Below are 15,279 nucleotides of genomic sequence, written 5' to 3'. Positions count from 1 at the left end.
AAATGACATTGCCGAAGTCGAGGATTGGTAGGATGGTCAGTTTTACAAGGGTATGTTTGGCAGCATGAGTGAAGGATGCTTTGTTGCAAAATAGGAAGCCAATTCTAGATTTAACTTTGGATTGGAGATGTTTGATGTGGGTCTGGAAGGAGAGTTTACAGTCTAACCAGACACCTAGGTTTTCTATTTATTTATTTATTTTTCTTTGACCTTTAATTAACTAGGCAAGTTAGTTAAAGAACAAATTCTTATTTTCAATGACAGACTAGGAACAGTGGGTTAACTGCCTGTTCAGGGGCAGAATGGCAGATTTGTACTTTGTCAGCTCGGGATTTGAACTTGCTTCCGGTTACAAGTCCAACGCTCTAACCTCTAGGCTACCCTGCAGCCCCGAGGTATTTGTAGTTGTCCACGTATTCTAAGTCAGAGCCGTCCAGAGTAGTGATGTTGGACAGGCGGGCAGGTGCAGGTAGCGATCGGTTGAAGAGCATGCATTTAGTTTTACTTGTATTTAAGAGCAATTGGAGGCCACAGAAGGAGAGTTGTATGTCATTGAAGCTTGCCTGGAGGGTTGTTAACACAGTGTCCAAAGAAGGGCCAGAAGTATACAGAATGGTGTCGTCTGCGTAGAGGTGGATCAGAGACTCACCAGCAGCAAGAGCGACATCATTTGATGTATACAGAGAAGAGAGATATGCCTCTGGGGTCAAAATGATCCATGTCAGAAGTATGGTTCAATGTAAATATGTAGTGGGTGTAAAATTTGTTTTAAATTCTCACTCATTGAAAACGAATCAATCAACACATGCTTCTCTTTGAACGACTTAATGTAACATTAAACTTTTATGAAATAAATGAAAAATAAACTTTTGGTTCCTCAACTGCGTTGCCCACTCCAGTCAGCAGATGGCAATGTGCGTCTTTTAGGTTCAGGCGATGCTGCCAGTGTGACGTATAATCTAGTGGACGGGACGCTGCTTCAACAACAACAGCTAGTCAGACACCTCGGTAGCTTTCTAACAAACACAGCTACAACATTAACGCTCTGTACACTGTTTTGGTGTATATTAGTCGATGTGTATTAAACACACTTCTGTCGTATGTACTTGTTGGCCCATTTAATTATATATTTACGTTTTTTGTCAGCTAGCTGGTTTGCTAAGTTAGATTAGAACTAGGCTAGTCGCTAATGCTAGCTAGCTAACATCCCCGACCATGAGTTCACTAAGCTACTCTCCTGCTAAAGAAGAGAAGATCTGCTGGGCGGAGAAAGAAGCTATCGTGAAAGAGGAGGAGGAAGAGGAGGCTGTTACAATACAAAAACAAGTAGAGGGTGAGGCTGTTACCGTGAAAGAAGAAGAAGACGCGTTCAGAGTGAAAAATGAGGAAGATGTTACAGTAAAAGAAGAGGAGAAAGGGGAGGTTGCAGTTTTTGGAGTTAAAGAGGAGGAGGGAGAGATTACTGTCACATTGGAGGAAGAAGAGGAGGTTGGAGATCTGTTCAACACCAGTAAGTACCGTATCTGCAGTTGTTGAACCAATATGCAGTAAAGGGGTTCTACACTTTAATGTTTAATGTCTGTAGGAATGGCTGAAGCTACACTGGAGAACATCAAGAGTGGACCATCAACAAAACGTTAACAATTGATCAAATACATCCAATAACAATGCCTGAAATACAATAGTCCTCTATCTCCTATTAGCTTATCCCAAGATGTACTCCTAAAGGGGAAATCAGCAGTTGTTACATCCATTTTGGGACTTATACATTAATGATATGTACCCATTGTTTCTTGAAGAAATCACGTAGAAATGCCTCATGAGCTTATTTCAACTGTCGTACCCCATCAGAACCCAGATTTTGAAAATCAAAATTTTAAATATAAGCTTTTTTTTTCTCACATCAATCATTTCACACAATACTTTCATATCACATCAAAATAGGTAACCAGTTGCCCCAAACGGTTTCTAGTCTTTTCTCCTGCCTTCAGGCTTCTTTTTCTTCTTTGGCCTTTTTTATAGCGCTTGGCAACCAACTTTAAGATGCATTACCACCATCAACTGGACTGGAGTGTGGACCTCAGTTCATATTTCAATCACCCACGTGGGTATATACCAAGACAGTTGTGAAGATGGCACAACAAAACCTCTTCCCCCTCAGGAGACTGAAAACGATTTGGCATGGGTCCCAAGATCCTCAAAAGGTAATACAGCTGCACCATCGAGAGCATCCTGACCAGTTGCATCACCGCCTGGTATGGCAACTGCTCAGCATCTGACCATAAGGCGCTACAGAGGGTAGTGTGAACGACCCAGTACATCACTGGGGCCAAGCTTCCTGCCATCCAGGATCTATATAATAGGCGGTGTCAGAGGAAAGCCCATAAAATTGTCAGAGACTCCAGTCACCCAAGTTATAGACTATTTTCTCTGCTACAGCACGGCAAGCGGTAACTGAGCGCCAAGTCTAGGACCAAAAGCCTCCTCAACAGCTTCTACCCCCAAGCCATACGAATGCTGAACAATTCATAAAATCGCCACCGAACAATTTACATTGACCCACCCCCCCCTCCCGTTTGTGCACTTGTAACAGTACTCTTCTTGCGTTGTGTACAATCAGTCATCGACACGGAACTCCAACATGTAGCACCAGTCATGTAGATTTATTCTGATGAGAACGGCACAAAATTGCATGTCATGCAATGCACGTCTCACCATCCAACTCTGCACTCACGCACGCTGGTTTGGTGCTTGTTCACCGGGCTAGTTACCAAAATAATACAATTACAATATACAATATAATATCTTTAACAAATGTACCTGTTAGGAACGGCACAAAATTGCACGTCATGCAATGCACGTCTCACCATCCAACTCTGCACTCACGCACTGTATAAAATATATGAACCCCCCCACCAGACAAAGTAAGTTGCTAGCTAGTACTGGCGGGAATTCTTTACAACAAATTGCACAACAAATATTCTCCAAAAAACGCTGCATCTTATGTGTGATGTTCGAATAACATTTACAAACAATTTGATATAAATTGTACATTTAAATCATCACTTGAGAGTATAAGAATCACTTTTGATGTACAGTGCTTTGCAACCAACAACTTACCGCTGGTTTGGTGCTTGTTCACTGGGACGATTCTAACTGGAACATCCCCCCTCGTAAGCAAGCTACGCAAACCAGCCAATAAGATGCCATGTTGAGTAGGTGAAGGCAAGACAAACTCAAACCAAAAACCCATTGGCTTAACAATAAAGTGGCAAGGGGAATCACCAATATAACCCTGTTATACTCCCCCCTACTGAATTCCACTTGCCAAGAAAAATAACAAAATACAAAACGGCACTGTGCAAACATACCAGATACAGAGACACTCAACATATGTACAGAATAATCCAGAGAAAATAAATAAATGTATATACTACCTAATAGAGAACTAAAAGGTAAAGCTGTGTATATCAAGGATGCAGACCCTGCTTTAAATCAGTCACTAAATATTCCAGTCACAGTCAGACTATTCTCCTTGAGAATTAGAGTGAAAAGCGGTTGATCAATCCCCTTAGCCCTCATAGGTAAACATGCCTGTCACATGTTAAGTACACTCAGTGACTTTAAAACATCCAAGTAATAAAATAAACCACCATAAGAGACTTTATCATATGTCACATTACCATCCTGCAACCTCTAATCATGGTCACAATGATGTAAAAGCAAAACAATTCAAAGATGTCAATACCATTGACCCTCTATTCACATATTTAACCTTCAAGAGCTAACTTTCTGCTGATTCATAATCTCAATCAGTCTTGACACTGGTTTAAATAGCCTTCCTGCCCTTGACCTAATATGACCCCGACTACCTTCAACTGCATAAGGGGTAACAGTGTTGTGTACTGTTGCAATAGTGTGTCCGTCAACACAGTCAGTACGTAACTGATCAGGTAAGGAATGGTCCGCGTTTGGTAGGTCAGTACGGATATCGTAAGCAGACTGGTCAATTAGCTCACTCACTACACTGTTACGGTCTCGGTCAGACTTGAAGACTCTCTGATCGAGGCAGACCTTCCAGCTGCAGTATATCATCCACGGAATCCAAAGGTGGAATATCCTGAGCATCCAAGGATCGCACATCACCCTCCAGGCTTGTGTCACCTGTTCCTTCAGAAGACAACTCTGACACCCACACTCTGGTTCTGTACTCAGCACCATCATCCACTGCAGTGTCCATGGCAGCTGAGACCACAAAACTTTCCTTCATGTCCTCAGACTCTGTTAATCAAGACATGTCTGTTCCCTCCTCAACAGCAGCATGGGGAAGAGGAAGAAAGTTGACTGGCATTATCAGGTTGGAGCTGTTCTGAATCTTAAAAGTGTGACTGTCAGCATTCAATCCAGTGACAAGGTAGACAGTATCCTCCCAACGGTCAGCGAGCTTCCGCTTTCCCCGCTCCCCCTTGTTAGCCAGCAATACTCGATCCCCAATCTCCACTTGTGCTCCTCTGACTCTTCTGTCATAAAGGTCAGCATGCCTCTTCAACTGCTTCGCTGCAGATGCCTGTGCTGCATTCATGACTTCTTTCAGATCTCTCCTCAAAGACTGAACAAACTGGTCATAGTCGACAACTTCTGGATTCTCTATGACAAAGCCAAAGACGATGTCAACAGGCAGTCTTGGCGTCCTCCCAAACATTAGCAGGAAAGGGGAAAAGCCTGTGGTCTCATGGATTGTACAATTGTATGCAAACGTAAGGGACTTCAGCGCCTGAGGCCATCTGTGCTTTGCTCTCGTAGGCAGGGCCCGGATCATGTTTCCCAAAGTCCTATTCATCCTTTCCTTTCGCAGGACCTGTTCCCCATCGGATGGTACGGCGTGGTGTGAGACTTCTGAACGCCTGCAACACTCAACAGTTCGGCTATTAAAGCGCTCTCAAAGTTGGCTCCCTGGTCTGAGTGTATACGGCGAGGCATCCCGTAGACAGAGAAATAGTTGTTCCACAACTGATGAGCTACAGACTTAGCACACTGGTTTGGACACGAGAAGGCATGAGCCAATTTGGTAAAGTGGTCAGTAACAACGAGTACATCCAAGGACTTGTTTGAATCTTCTGCAGACCAGAAGTCTATGCACACTAGTTCAAGAGACTCAGTTGTTATTATGCTCTCAAGAGGAGCTCTTGCTTCCGGATCAGGTGCATGTGAGCCCACTTCACCCACCCAGCACCTGTGTGAATGAAGAACAGCTGCAACTTCATGTCTTGATAAAGCACCAGATGGGGGGTCAACAGTAGCCTGACAGCTAATGACCACTTCGTTGGAGTCAGAGGCTTTGTCAAAGGGGTGGCTGGACCAGTGAAACACATCTTGCACTCTGTCTGTGCGCACAGCGTTGGCTTCAGCTAGTAAGGTCTTGTACGGGACCCTTGTCAGGCGATGGAGTGCACTGGGTCGTACGAAGGGCTCGCTGCTCAAAGCATCTGCAACAACATTTATTTTTCCAGGGATATACTTGATGTCTAACTCGTACGGTGCCAGCTTGGCGACCCATCTCTGTTCACAAGCATCAAGCTTTGCTTTGGTCAGAATGTATGTCAAGGGATTATTATCCGTCCATACCGTGAACTGCTGTCCCCGTAGCCAGTGGTGGAACTTGTCACAGAGCCCATTTCATGGCAAAGAACTCGAGCCTGTGCTCAGGATACCTCGACTGTGCATAACTGAGGGAAGGCTATAGGTCTCGCTGTAGCTCCTGGTTCCTGCACCTGAGATAGCACAGCACCTAAGCCATTGCTGGATGCATCCACCGAGAGTAGAAAGGGTTTTCAAAGTTGGGGTGGGCCAACAAAACCTGGTCCAGTAAGACTTGCTTCAGCTGGAATAAGGCCTGTCTGCATTCTGTTGTCCAGTCGGCAGCCGTCAACTTCCTGACAGGTGAGCTTCGCTTCTTTTTCCAGCGTGGAGCCTTGTGTCCAGTAGTCAATCCAAAGAGAGGCTTTGCAATGGTCGAGCAACCTTCAATGATCTGTTGATAATACACCACCATCCCAAGGAATGACCTCAATTTCTTCTGAGATGGAATGTCAGTGCCATCTTTCATCAGATCAGCTTCTGTTACTCCTGTAATGGCCCTCACCTTCTCAGGGTCTGTAGCGACACCATCCGCACTAATGATATGCCCCAAAAACTTCACAGACCTCTGCAGAAAGTTACACTTTTTTGGCGCCAACTTCAGGTTGTGAGCCTTGAGACGCTCAAAAACCATTTCCAGGAGCTGTATAGCCAGATCTTCAGTGGGCGCACAGTAAAGTGACAAGGGGAATCACCAATATAACCCTGTTACACACTGCTGCTACTCGCTGGTTGTTTATTACCTATGCATAGTCACTATGCCTCTACCTTCATGTACAGATTACCTCAACGAGCCACACTGACTCGGTACCGGTGCTCATTGTGTTAATTTTTACTTTTTATTTTAGTCTACTTGGTAAATATTTTCTTATTCTTGAACTGCACTGTTGGTTAAGGGCTTGTAAGTAAAGCATTTTACGGTAAAGTCTAAATTGGTGTCTTGACGGATTTGAAAAAAAAAAAGGTTTGTCATTAAACACTATATATATATATATATATACAGTGGGGAGAACAAGTGTATTTGATACACTGCCGATTTTGCAGGTTTTCCTACTTACAAAGCATGTAGAGGTCTGTAATTTTTATCATAGGTATACTTCAACTGTGAGAGACGGAATCTAAAACAAAAATCCAGAAAATCACATTGTATGATTTTTAAGTAATTCATTTGCATTTTATTGCATGACATAAGTATTTCATACATCAGAAAAGCATAACTTAATATTTGGTACAAACCTTTGTTTGCAATTAGAGATCATACGTTTCCTGTAGTTCTTGACCAGGTTTGCAAACACTGCAGCAGGGATTTTTGCCCACTCCTCCATACAGACCTTCTCCAGATCCTTTAGGTTTCGGGGCTGTTACTGGGCAATATGGACTTTCGGCTCCCTCCAAAGATGTTCTATTGGGTTCAGGTCTGGAGACTGGCTAGGCCACTCCAGGACCTTGAGATGCTTCTTACGGAGCCACTCCTTAGTTGCCCTGGTTGTGTGTTTCGGGTCGTTGTCATGCTGGAACACCCAGCCACGACCCATCTTCAATGCTCTTACTGAGGGAAGGAGGTCGTTGGCCAAGATCTTGCGATACATGGCCCCATCCATCCTCCCCTCAATACGGTGCAGTCGTCCTGTCCCCTTTGCAGAAAAGCATCCCCAAAGAATGATGTTTCTACCTCCATGCTTCACGGTTGGTGTTCTTGGTTGTACTCATCCTTCTTCTTCCTCCAAACCCCGCGGGTGGAGTTTAGACTAAAAAGCTCTATTTTTGTCTCATCAGACCACATGATCTTCTCCCATTCCTCTTCTGGATCATCCAGATGGTCATTGGCAAACTTCAGACGGGCCTGGACATGCGCTGGCTTGATCAGGGGGACCTTGCGTGCGCTGCAGGATTTTAATCCATGACGGCGTAGTGTGTTACTAATGGTTTTCTTTGAGACTGTGGTCCCAGCTCTCTTCAGGTCATTGACCAGGTCCTGCCGTGTAGTTCTGGGCTGATCCCTTACCTTCCTCATGATCATTGATGCCCCACGAGGTGAGATCTTGCATGGAGCCCCAGACCGAGTGTGATTGACCGTCATCTTGAACTTCCCTCATTTTCTAATAATTGCGCCAACAGTTGTTGCCTTCTCACCAAGCTGCTTGCCTATTGTCCTGTAGACCATCCCAGCCTTGTGCAGGTCTACAATTTTATCCCTGATGTTCTTACACAGCTCTCTGGTCTTGGCCATTGTGGAGAGGTTGGAGTGTGTGGACAGGGGTCTTTTATACAGGTAACGAGTTCAAACAGGTGCAGTTAATACAGGTAATGAGTGGAGAACAGGAGGGATTCTTAAAGAAAAACTGTGAGAGCCGGAATTCTTACTGGTTGGTAGGTGATCAAATACTTATGTCATGCAATAAAATGCAAATTAACTACTTAAAAATCATAAAATGTGCTTTTCTGGATTTGTGTTTTAGATTCCGTCTCTCACAGTTGAAGTGTACCTATGATAAAAATTACAGACCTCTACATGCTTTGTAAATAGGAAAACCTGAAAAATTGGCAGTGTATCAAATACTTGTTCTCCCCACTGTATATATATATATTTAATGTTGCTGATACCCTTCCCCAGAGGTGTCTCATTTTTGGGATTCATTGCTGATTCCTACCTGTAGCTCACTATGAGGTGTCAAGTGATACAGGTTAAGGGCCCTGTTGGAGATTGGTGGTTGGTTGCTGAGTCGAGAGAACTAGCAGGGTTGGACACGGCTATGTTATTATCGCACACACAGTCTCTGTGGTTCAGATGAACCCCATTCCTGGGACTTAGATTTGATTACAAATCGCCCCTGTCTGTTACCACAGAAGGGTTCCGTCTGTCCCATTCCCAGCTAGGTTACAAGGCGCTTTGTCGCCAGTACTTGTGACTGGTTGATAGGGGAAACCTCCATGCTTATTATAGAAAAATAGATTAGGGAAAAACTATTTAGTAAAATGAAATAAAATAGCAAACCTGTTTGAAAAACAAACATTATTCTGAAACTATTATCTTTGCCAACAAATAAAAACATTGCATTCTGCAGCTAGAAAATAACCTGATAGAAATAAATGTCCTATAAATCACATTGGCTGCACATGGCCAAACTTTAAACATTGTATCAACTATCAACTGGGTCAGCCCAAAACTCGAGATAGCAAGCTTGCAACATTGTATTAAATATTCTGGGCCTCAGTTTCCTGTGCCAGTGAGTTCTCAACAGACAAAGCTGTCGGCTATTTGTTCAAGGGATAAGAAGTAATCAGGTATTTTAGGACATTTCCACTGGATCAGAGCATTACATTTTTCCGTTTTATGCTGAGTGGTTATCAAAAGGGCGAGAGCTGAAAATATTTTGAGGAACTATTGTAATTTTTAATTGATTTTAATAAGACTGTTTACTTGCTGTTTGAGGTGAAGAAAAATGTACCTTGAAGCTCCACAGCTCATTAGTGGTGGTGTCTTAAGACAATCAGACATACTATCAGACATCCCCAAATGGGCACATTTATAGGTCTACATTTGTGCGCAGGCCAGGTAGACTAGTCCTATTTCTATATGCGTAATCAGGTGTGCGTCCTTACTCAACATTGACAGGAGTGTTTCAAACAAAAGACAATGACTAAATTGACATATCTTGCGGGGTCAGGTCTGGGTGGTCTGCCATGGGCTGTTTCATTTCGTATCCGTTTGGTTCAGTTGGGGAAGGATAGTATTTCCCCGTAGTATGTTATACCGAAGTTGACCGACTGTAAGGGAGTGTGACTTTATGACTATAATTACTGTTCCCTGAAGGAGGGAAACGAGGTACACATCTGCTTGCCCCCCCCCGGTTCAGAGAAGAGAGCTACAACATACTATTAAATCCACACGTTATGGCAATAACTACTGTTCCCCAAAGGAAGTTCCCTGAGTTCTACTCCGGCAGCCAGCACCTCTCCTAAACAGGTGTTCTACTCTAAAGGAGGGAAAGATGTACACCACCTGTTTGTTCCCGTCCCTTCCTGGTCGGTGAAGGGCGGTATTAAATTTAAGGAATAAATCAGAGCCTAACACTCATCACCTGTGGAAGGCGGGGCTTCCAGCGAGGTGCGGATTTAACAAGTATGTTGTACCTCGTTTCCCTCCTTCATGGAACAGTAGTTATAGTCATAACCTTAAGCTTGTCATATGATGAACTTCAACTTAAATTTTGGATCTTGCTGTCGGACAGTGTTTTGTATTCAGATCTCTGAAATGCTCTCTAACTAAGTAACATTTAGTGGCTCCTTATGTTACGCTTGGAAAACAGTTTATGGGCACAGCAATTATAAATAATTTCAGTTTGCTAAATCCAATGGTTCTGAGTCACCTTAAGTTGATTCACAACACCCAAATGGATACTGTCATTAACGTGGTTATTCAATAATTACACATAATACTTAATACTGGCGCTGTTTTGTTCGTCACATGTTCAACTATCATCAGCTGATCCAGGAAATCATTTTCTGAATACCAGTCAAATGACAAACATCACTACATGCAACAACAACCAAAGTGCTTCTTCATTCATTACTCTGGGAATGACAGATATGCTGTGCTCCATGTTGGATCCAACATCCCTAACAAATTGACGTTATTGTCTGCTTGGTTTACAGTCGGTTCTCGTTGGGCTGTTTGGACAAAGAGATACTTAGCTCATAATGTGTAGAGAACTGTTCCTTGATGGATAGGCTATTGTACAACACACAGAGCTATTTTCCTTTATTCAGGACATTTAGAATGACAACACATTACAGAGTTGTGGGATTATTCACAACATTATCTGTTTTTATTTACCTGAAATATTAAATGATGTATAGTCCTAGGTCTATGTTGTTATTATTAGGTGAAGTTATGGGTCCTACAGTAGGTCTATGTTGTTATTATTACAGTTAGGTCTATATTGTTATGTGAAGTTATGAGTCCCACAGTAGGTCTATGTTGTTGTTATTAGGTGACGTTATGGGTCCTACAGTAGGTCTATGTTATTATTAGGTGAAGTTATGGGTCCTACAGTAGGTCTATGTTATTATTAGGTGAAGTTATGGGTCCTACAGTAGGTCTATGTTGTTATTATTAGGTGAAGTTATGGGTCCTACAGTAGGTCTATATTATTATTAGGTGAAGTTATGGGTCCTACAGTAGGTCTATGTTGTTATTATTAGGTGAAGTTATGGGTCCTACAGTAGGTCTATGTTGTTATTATTAGGTGAAGTTATGGGTCCTACAGTAGGTCTATGTTGTTATTATTAGGTGAAGTTATGGGTCCTACAATAGGTCTATGTTGTTATTATTAGGTGAAGTTATGGGTCCTACAGTAGGTCTATGTTGTTATTATTAGGTGAAGTTATGGGTCCTACAGTAGGTCTATGTTGTTATTATTAGGTGAAGTTATGGGTCCTACAGTAGGTCTATGTTGTTATTATTAGGTGAAGTTATGGGTCCTACAGTAGGTCTATGTTGTTATTATTAGGTGACGTTATGGGTCCTACAGTAGGTCTATGTTATTATTAGGTGAAGTTATGGGTCCTACAGTAGGTCTATGTTGTTATTATTAGGTGAAGTTATGGGTCCTACAGTAGGTCTATGTTATTATTAGGTGAAGTTATGGGTCCTACAATAGGTCTATGTTGTTATTATTAGGTGAAGTTATGGGTCCTACAGTAGGTCTATGTTGTTATTATTAGGTGAAGTTATGGGTCCTACAGTAGGTCTATGTTGTTATTATTAGGTGAAGTTATGGGTCCTACAGTAGGTCTATGTTGTTATTATTAGGTGACGTTATGGGTCCTACAGTAGGTCTATGCTGTTATTATTAGGTGACGTTATGGGTCCTACAGTAGGTCTATGTTATTATTAGGTGAAGTTATGGGTCCTACAGTAGGTCTATGTTTGTTATTATTAGGTGAAGTTATGGGTCCTACAGTAGGTCTATGTTATTATTAGGTGAAGTTATGGGTCCTACAGTAGGTCTATGTTGTTATTATTAGGTGAAGTTATGGGTCCTACAGTAGGTATATGTTATTATTAGGTGAAGTTATGGGTCCTACAGTAGGTCTATGTTGTTATTATTAGGTGAAGTTATGGGTCCTACAGTAGGTCTATGTTATTTTTAGGTGACGTTATGGGTCCTACAGTAGGTCTATGTTATTGGTATAACTAGTGGTTTCTGCATTAGCATGGATGAGTTTCTACAACCAAATTGAGTCTACATTGCCCTCGTGCCAATTTTAGCAAACACAGAAGGGGGCCTATATTGGAGACCAAAAGTCGTCTGGCACAGCGCTTAGGATTTCAACAACTTTAATAACTTATTTCTAGCCTACAATCATTGATGTTACTACTAATGTGAAAACAAGAAAAAATATTACTTGTTGCTCACTTGACTGTCTTAAGATAATTGTAACATTCATTACAGACGTCAATTGTTGTTCAACATCATCTATCATGTTGGTATCACCTTTTACAGTGGATTTCTGCTGTTGTGGCCCTAACCATCTGTCTGACTTTAGGAGAGAGACGTGACTACCGTGGATCCTCTGGCGAGTCTCTACAACATCATGAAGCTGACGATGCAGAGAAGGGCACCAAAGGGCACCTCAAGAAACACCAGCGGAGACCCACAGGGAAGAAATCTCACCGCTGCTCTGACTGTGGGAAAGGTTGCAAATCTTCATCAGAACTTAAAGTACACCTGCGAACACACACAGGAGAGAAATCTCACCACTGTTTTGATTGTGGGAAGAGTTACTTAAGATCAAATTCACTAAAAGTACACATGAGAATTCACACTGGAGAGAAACCTTATAGCTGTGATCAATGTGGGAAGAGTTTTACTCGCTCAAGCGGCCTGATGGTACATCTGAGAGCACACACAGGAGAGAAACCTTATATCTGTATTCAATGTGGGAAGAGTTTTACTAGCTCAAGCTGCCTGATAGTACATCTGAGAGCACACACAGGAGAGAAACATTATAGCTGTAATCAATGTGAGAAGAGTTTTACTCGGTCAAGCAGCCTGGTATCACACCAGAGAAAACACACAGGAGATAAACCTTATAGCTGTAATCAATGTTGGATGAGTTTTACTCAGTCATGCAACCTGGTATCACACCAGAGAACACACACAGGAGAGAAACCCTATAGCTGTGATCAATGTGGGAAGAGTTTTACTCAGTCAAGCAGCCTGGTATCACACCAGAGAACACACACAGGAGAGAAACCTTTTAGTTGTGATCAATGTGGGAAGAGTTTTACTACATCTAGCCATCTGACTATACACCAGAGAACACACACAGGAGAGAAGCCTTATAGCTGTACTCAATGTGGGAAGAGTTTTGTTACATCTAGCCATTTGATTTTACACCAGAGAACACACACAGGAGAGAAACCTTATAGCTGTAAGCAATGTGGGAAGAGTTGTACTCGGTCAAGCAACCTGGCATCACACCAGAGAACACACACAGGAGAGAAGCCTTATAGCTGTACTCAATGTGGGAAGAGTTTTACTACATCTAGCCATCTGACTATACACCAGAGAACACACACAGGAGAGAAGTGTTATAGCTGTGATCAATGTGGGAAGAGATTCTATGATAAAAGATCTCTAAATAAACATCAGAAAATACATATATGAAGGAGTTGTTTCATGATATCAATGACATTATGTCACAATGTAGAATGTTTAAACATTGTAGTAGGAGTGTTTTAGTGATATCACAATGTACAACCATAAATGTTGACACTATGGGGTATTGTGTGTAGATTGATTTGGAAAACAATATTACTTAATACATTTTAGAATAAGGCTGTTAATGTTAACGTAACAAAATGAGGAACAAGTCAAGGGGTCTGAATACTTTCTGAATATGATATTGGTTTACTGTTAGAATAAGTTGTTTGACTACAGCAATACAGTTAAAGCAACAATGCATCGACCTAGAAAATGGATGGCCAACCTGCTGCTGGAGATCTAGCTACGGGGTGTGCAGGTTTCTGTTCTAGCCCTGCACTAACACCTGCCATTGTGCTGATTATTTGGATTAGACACTATTCAACTATTCAATCATGTCTTGTTTTGGAGTCAGATGGATGTCTAAATCCACTGCCCATTTCCACAGGTGTTCTTTATGATATGAAATAAAGTATTGATTATTTGAATGAAGTATAGTGTATTTTTGGGTAATTGAACATTCCCTGTTTGCCTGTTTTATTTGGTTGTTACTCTAATTTAGTCTGATATTGCACAGATTTGCAGCTGATGTCCTTGGTCATAACATCTGATGTCCTTGATCATTGGTGTGGGTGTAACAGTCCCCGTCTGGCTGACCTGTGATGCAGCCTCTGTTCACAACAGCACTTCATACCCACGAAGCAGCAGCCATTATCTTACCAATACCATGATCTGGGTGGGGCTAGGATAACAGTAGTGTTACCGATGGCTACTAGGGCTTTCTCACTTTGTCTTTCCTTGATTATTCACATCTCCTTACCTGTATTGTGTCAAAACTGTATTGGAGGAGAAGGTACAAGGTCTGACCTTCTCCAATGGGTTTTTAGAAGGAGACGAGGAGAGTAATTGAGGAAGGATGAATTGAGAAATACCCTAGCACTCACCTGTCAACTAACTCATGTACACACTCACTGACCTACTCAACCTCAACACACTCACCCCTCTGTTACACTCACTGACCACCTCCTCCTAAACCTCAGCAGCCAGCAGAACTGAGTCAATCTAGTACCCATATAATGAATGTTGTGTGTATTTAATTCTGCTCCATTTAAACGTTATTTTTTTCTACTTAAACTTTATTTTACTAGGCAAGTCAGTTCAGAACAAATTCTTATTTACAATGACGGCCTACCGGGGAACAGTGGGTTAACTGCCTTGTTCAGGGGCAGATTGACAGATTTTTACCAGCTTGGGGTTTCAATCCAGCAACCTTTCGGTTTCTGGCCCAACGCTCTAACCACTAGGCTACCTACATTGACTCAAATCATTATTTAATTCTGCTACACTGCCTCAGATCAGTATTTAATTATGCTACACTGCCTCGTCAGTATTTAATTATGCTACACTGCCTCATCAGTATTTAATTATGCTACACTGCCTCGTCAGTATTTAATTATGCTACACTGCCTCATCAGTATTTAATTATGCTACACTGACTCAGATCAGTATTTAATTATGCTTCATTGATTCAGATCAGTATTTAATTCTGCTTCATTGACACAGATCAGTATTTAATTCTGCTATACTGCATCAGGTCAGTCGGTGTTTGCGTTATACTGTCTGTGGCATAGGGGGAGGTGAAAGCGGTGTGACGAGCAGACGTGAGATCTAGTTGCCATTGATGTGATGTCATCCCACTGAGACTTGAAGTAGTGTCTCCTATCTGTCATGAATGGATCTATATTTTAATACTGGAAGCATCTCTGCTGCGGGAGGATCTCTGGTAATTTGCACAGATCAGCTTCATTCTGCTACACTCGCTGTCCTCCAGTGGTTGGCATGCTAGCTACAAGTGTAATTTAATTGGTGTCCTGGCCCAGTCAGCCATACAGGGATGGAACTTATACACTACAAAGCTACTTTGCAGCCC

General features: G+C 42.1%; 1 protein-coding gene across 1 annotated transcript; it reads left to right on the top strand.

The window, feature by feature from the left end:
• Positions 1 to 975: 975 nt before the first annotated feature.
• On the top strand, positions 976 to 13,837 carry LOC135557390 (zinc finger protein 501-like). Its single transcript, XM_064990614.1, has 2 exons — positions 976 to 1,510; positions 12,190 to 13,837. The coding sequence occupies exons 1-2, from the start codon at positions 1,216 to 1,218 to the stop codon at positions 13,311 to 13,313; spliced, it is 1,419 nt and encodes a 472-aa protein (XP_064846686.1). The 5' UTR covers positions 976 to 1,215; the 3' UTR covers positions 13,314 to 13,837.
• Positions 13,838 to 15,279: the final 1,442 nt, after the last annotated feature.

The sequence above is a fragment of the Oncorhynchus masou genome, chromosome 16 (genome assembly GCF_036934945.1).
Source record: "Oncorhynchus masou masou isolate Uvic2021 chromosome 16, UVic_Omas_1.1, whole genome shotgun sequence".
Classification (NCBI taxonomy): Eukaryota; Metazoa; Chordata; class Actinopteri; order Salmoniformes; family Salmonidae; genus Oncorhynchus; species Oncorhynchus masou.
This window is presented reverse-complemented; position numbering and strand designations above follow the sequence as displayed.

Bases quoted from the DNA above. Each gene is read 5' to 3' on its own strand.
- LOC135557390 (XM_064990614.1), top strand. From the start codon at position 1,216: ATGAGTTCACTAAGCTACTCTCCTGCTAAAGAAGAGAAGATCTGCTGG. The intron at 1,511-12,189 runs GTAAGTACCGTA...GTCTGACTTTAG, and splicing joins TGGAGATCTGTTCAACACCA to GAGAGAGACGTGACTACCGT.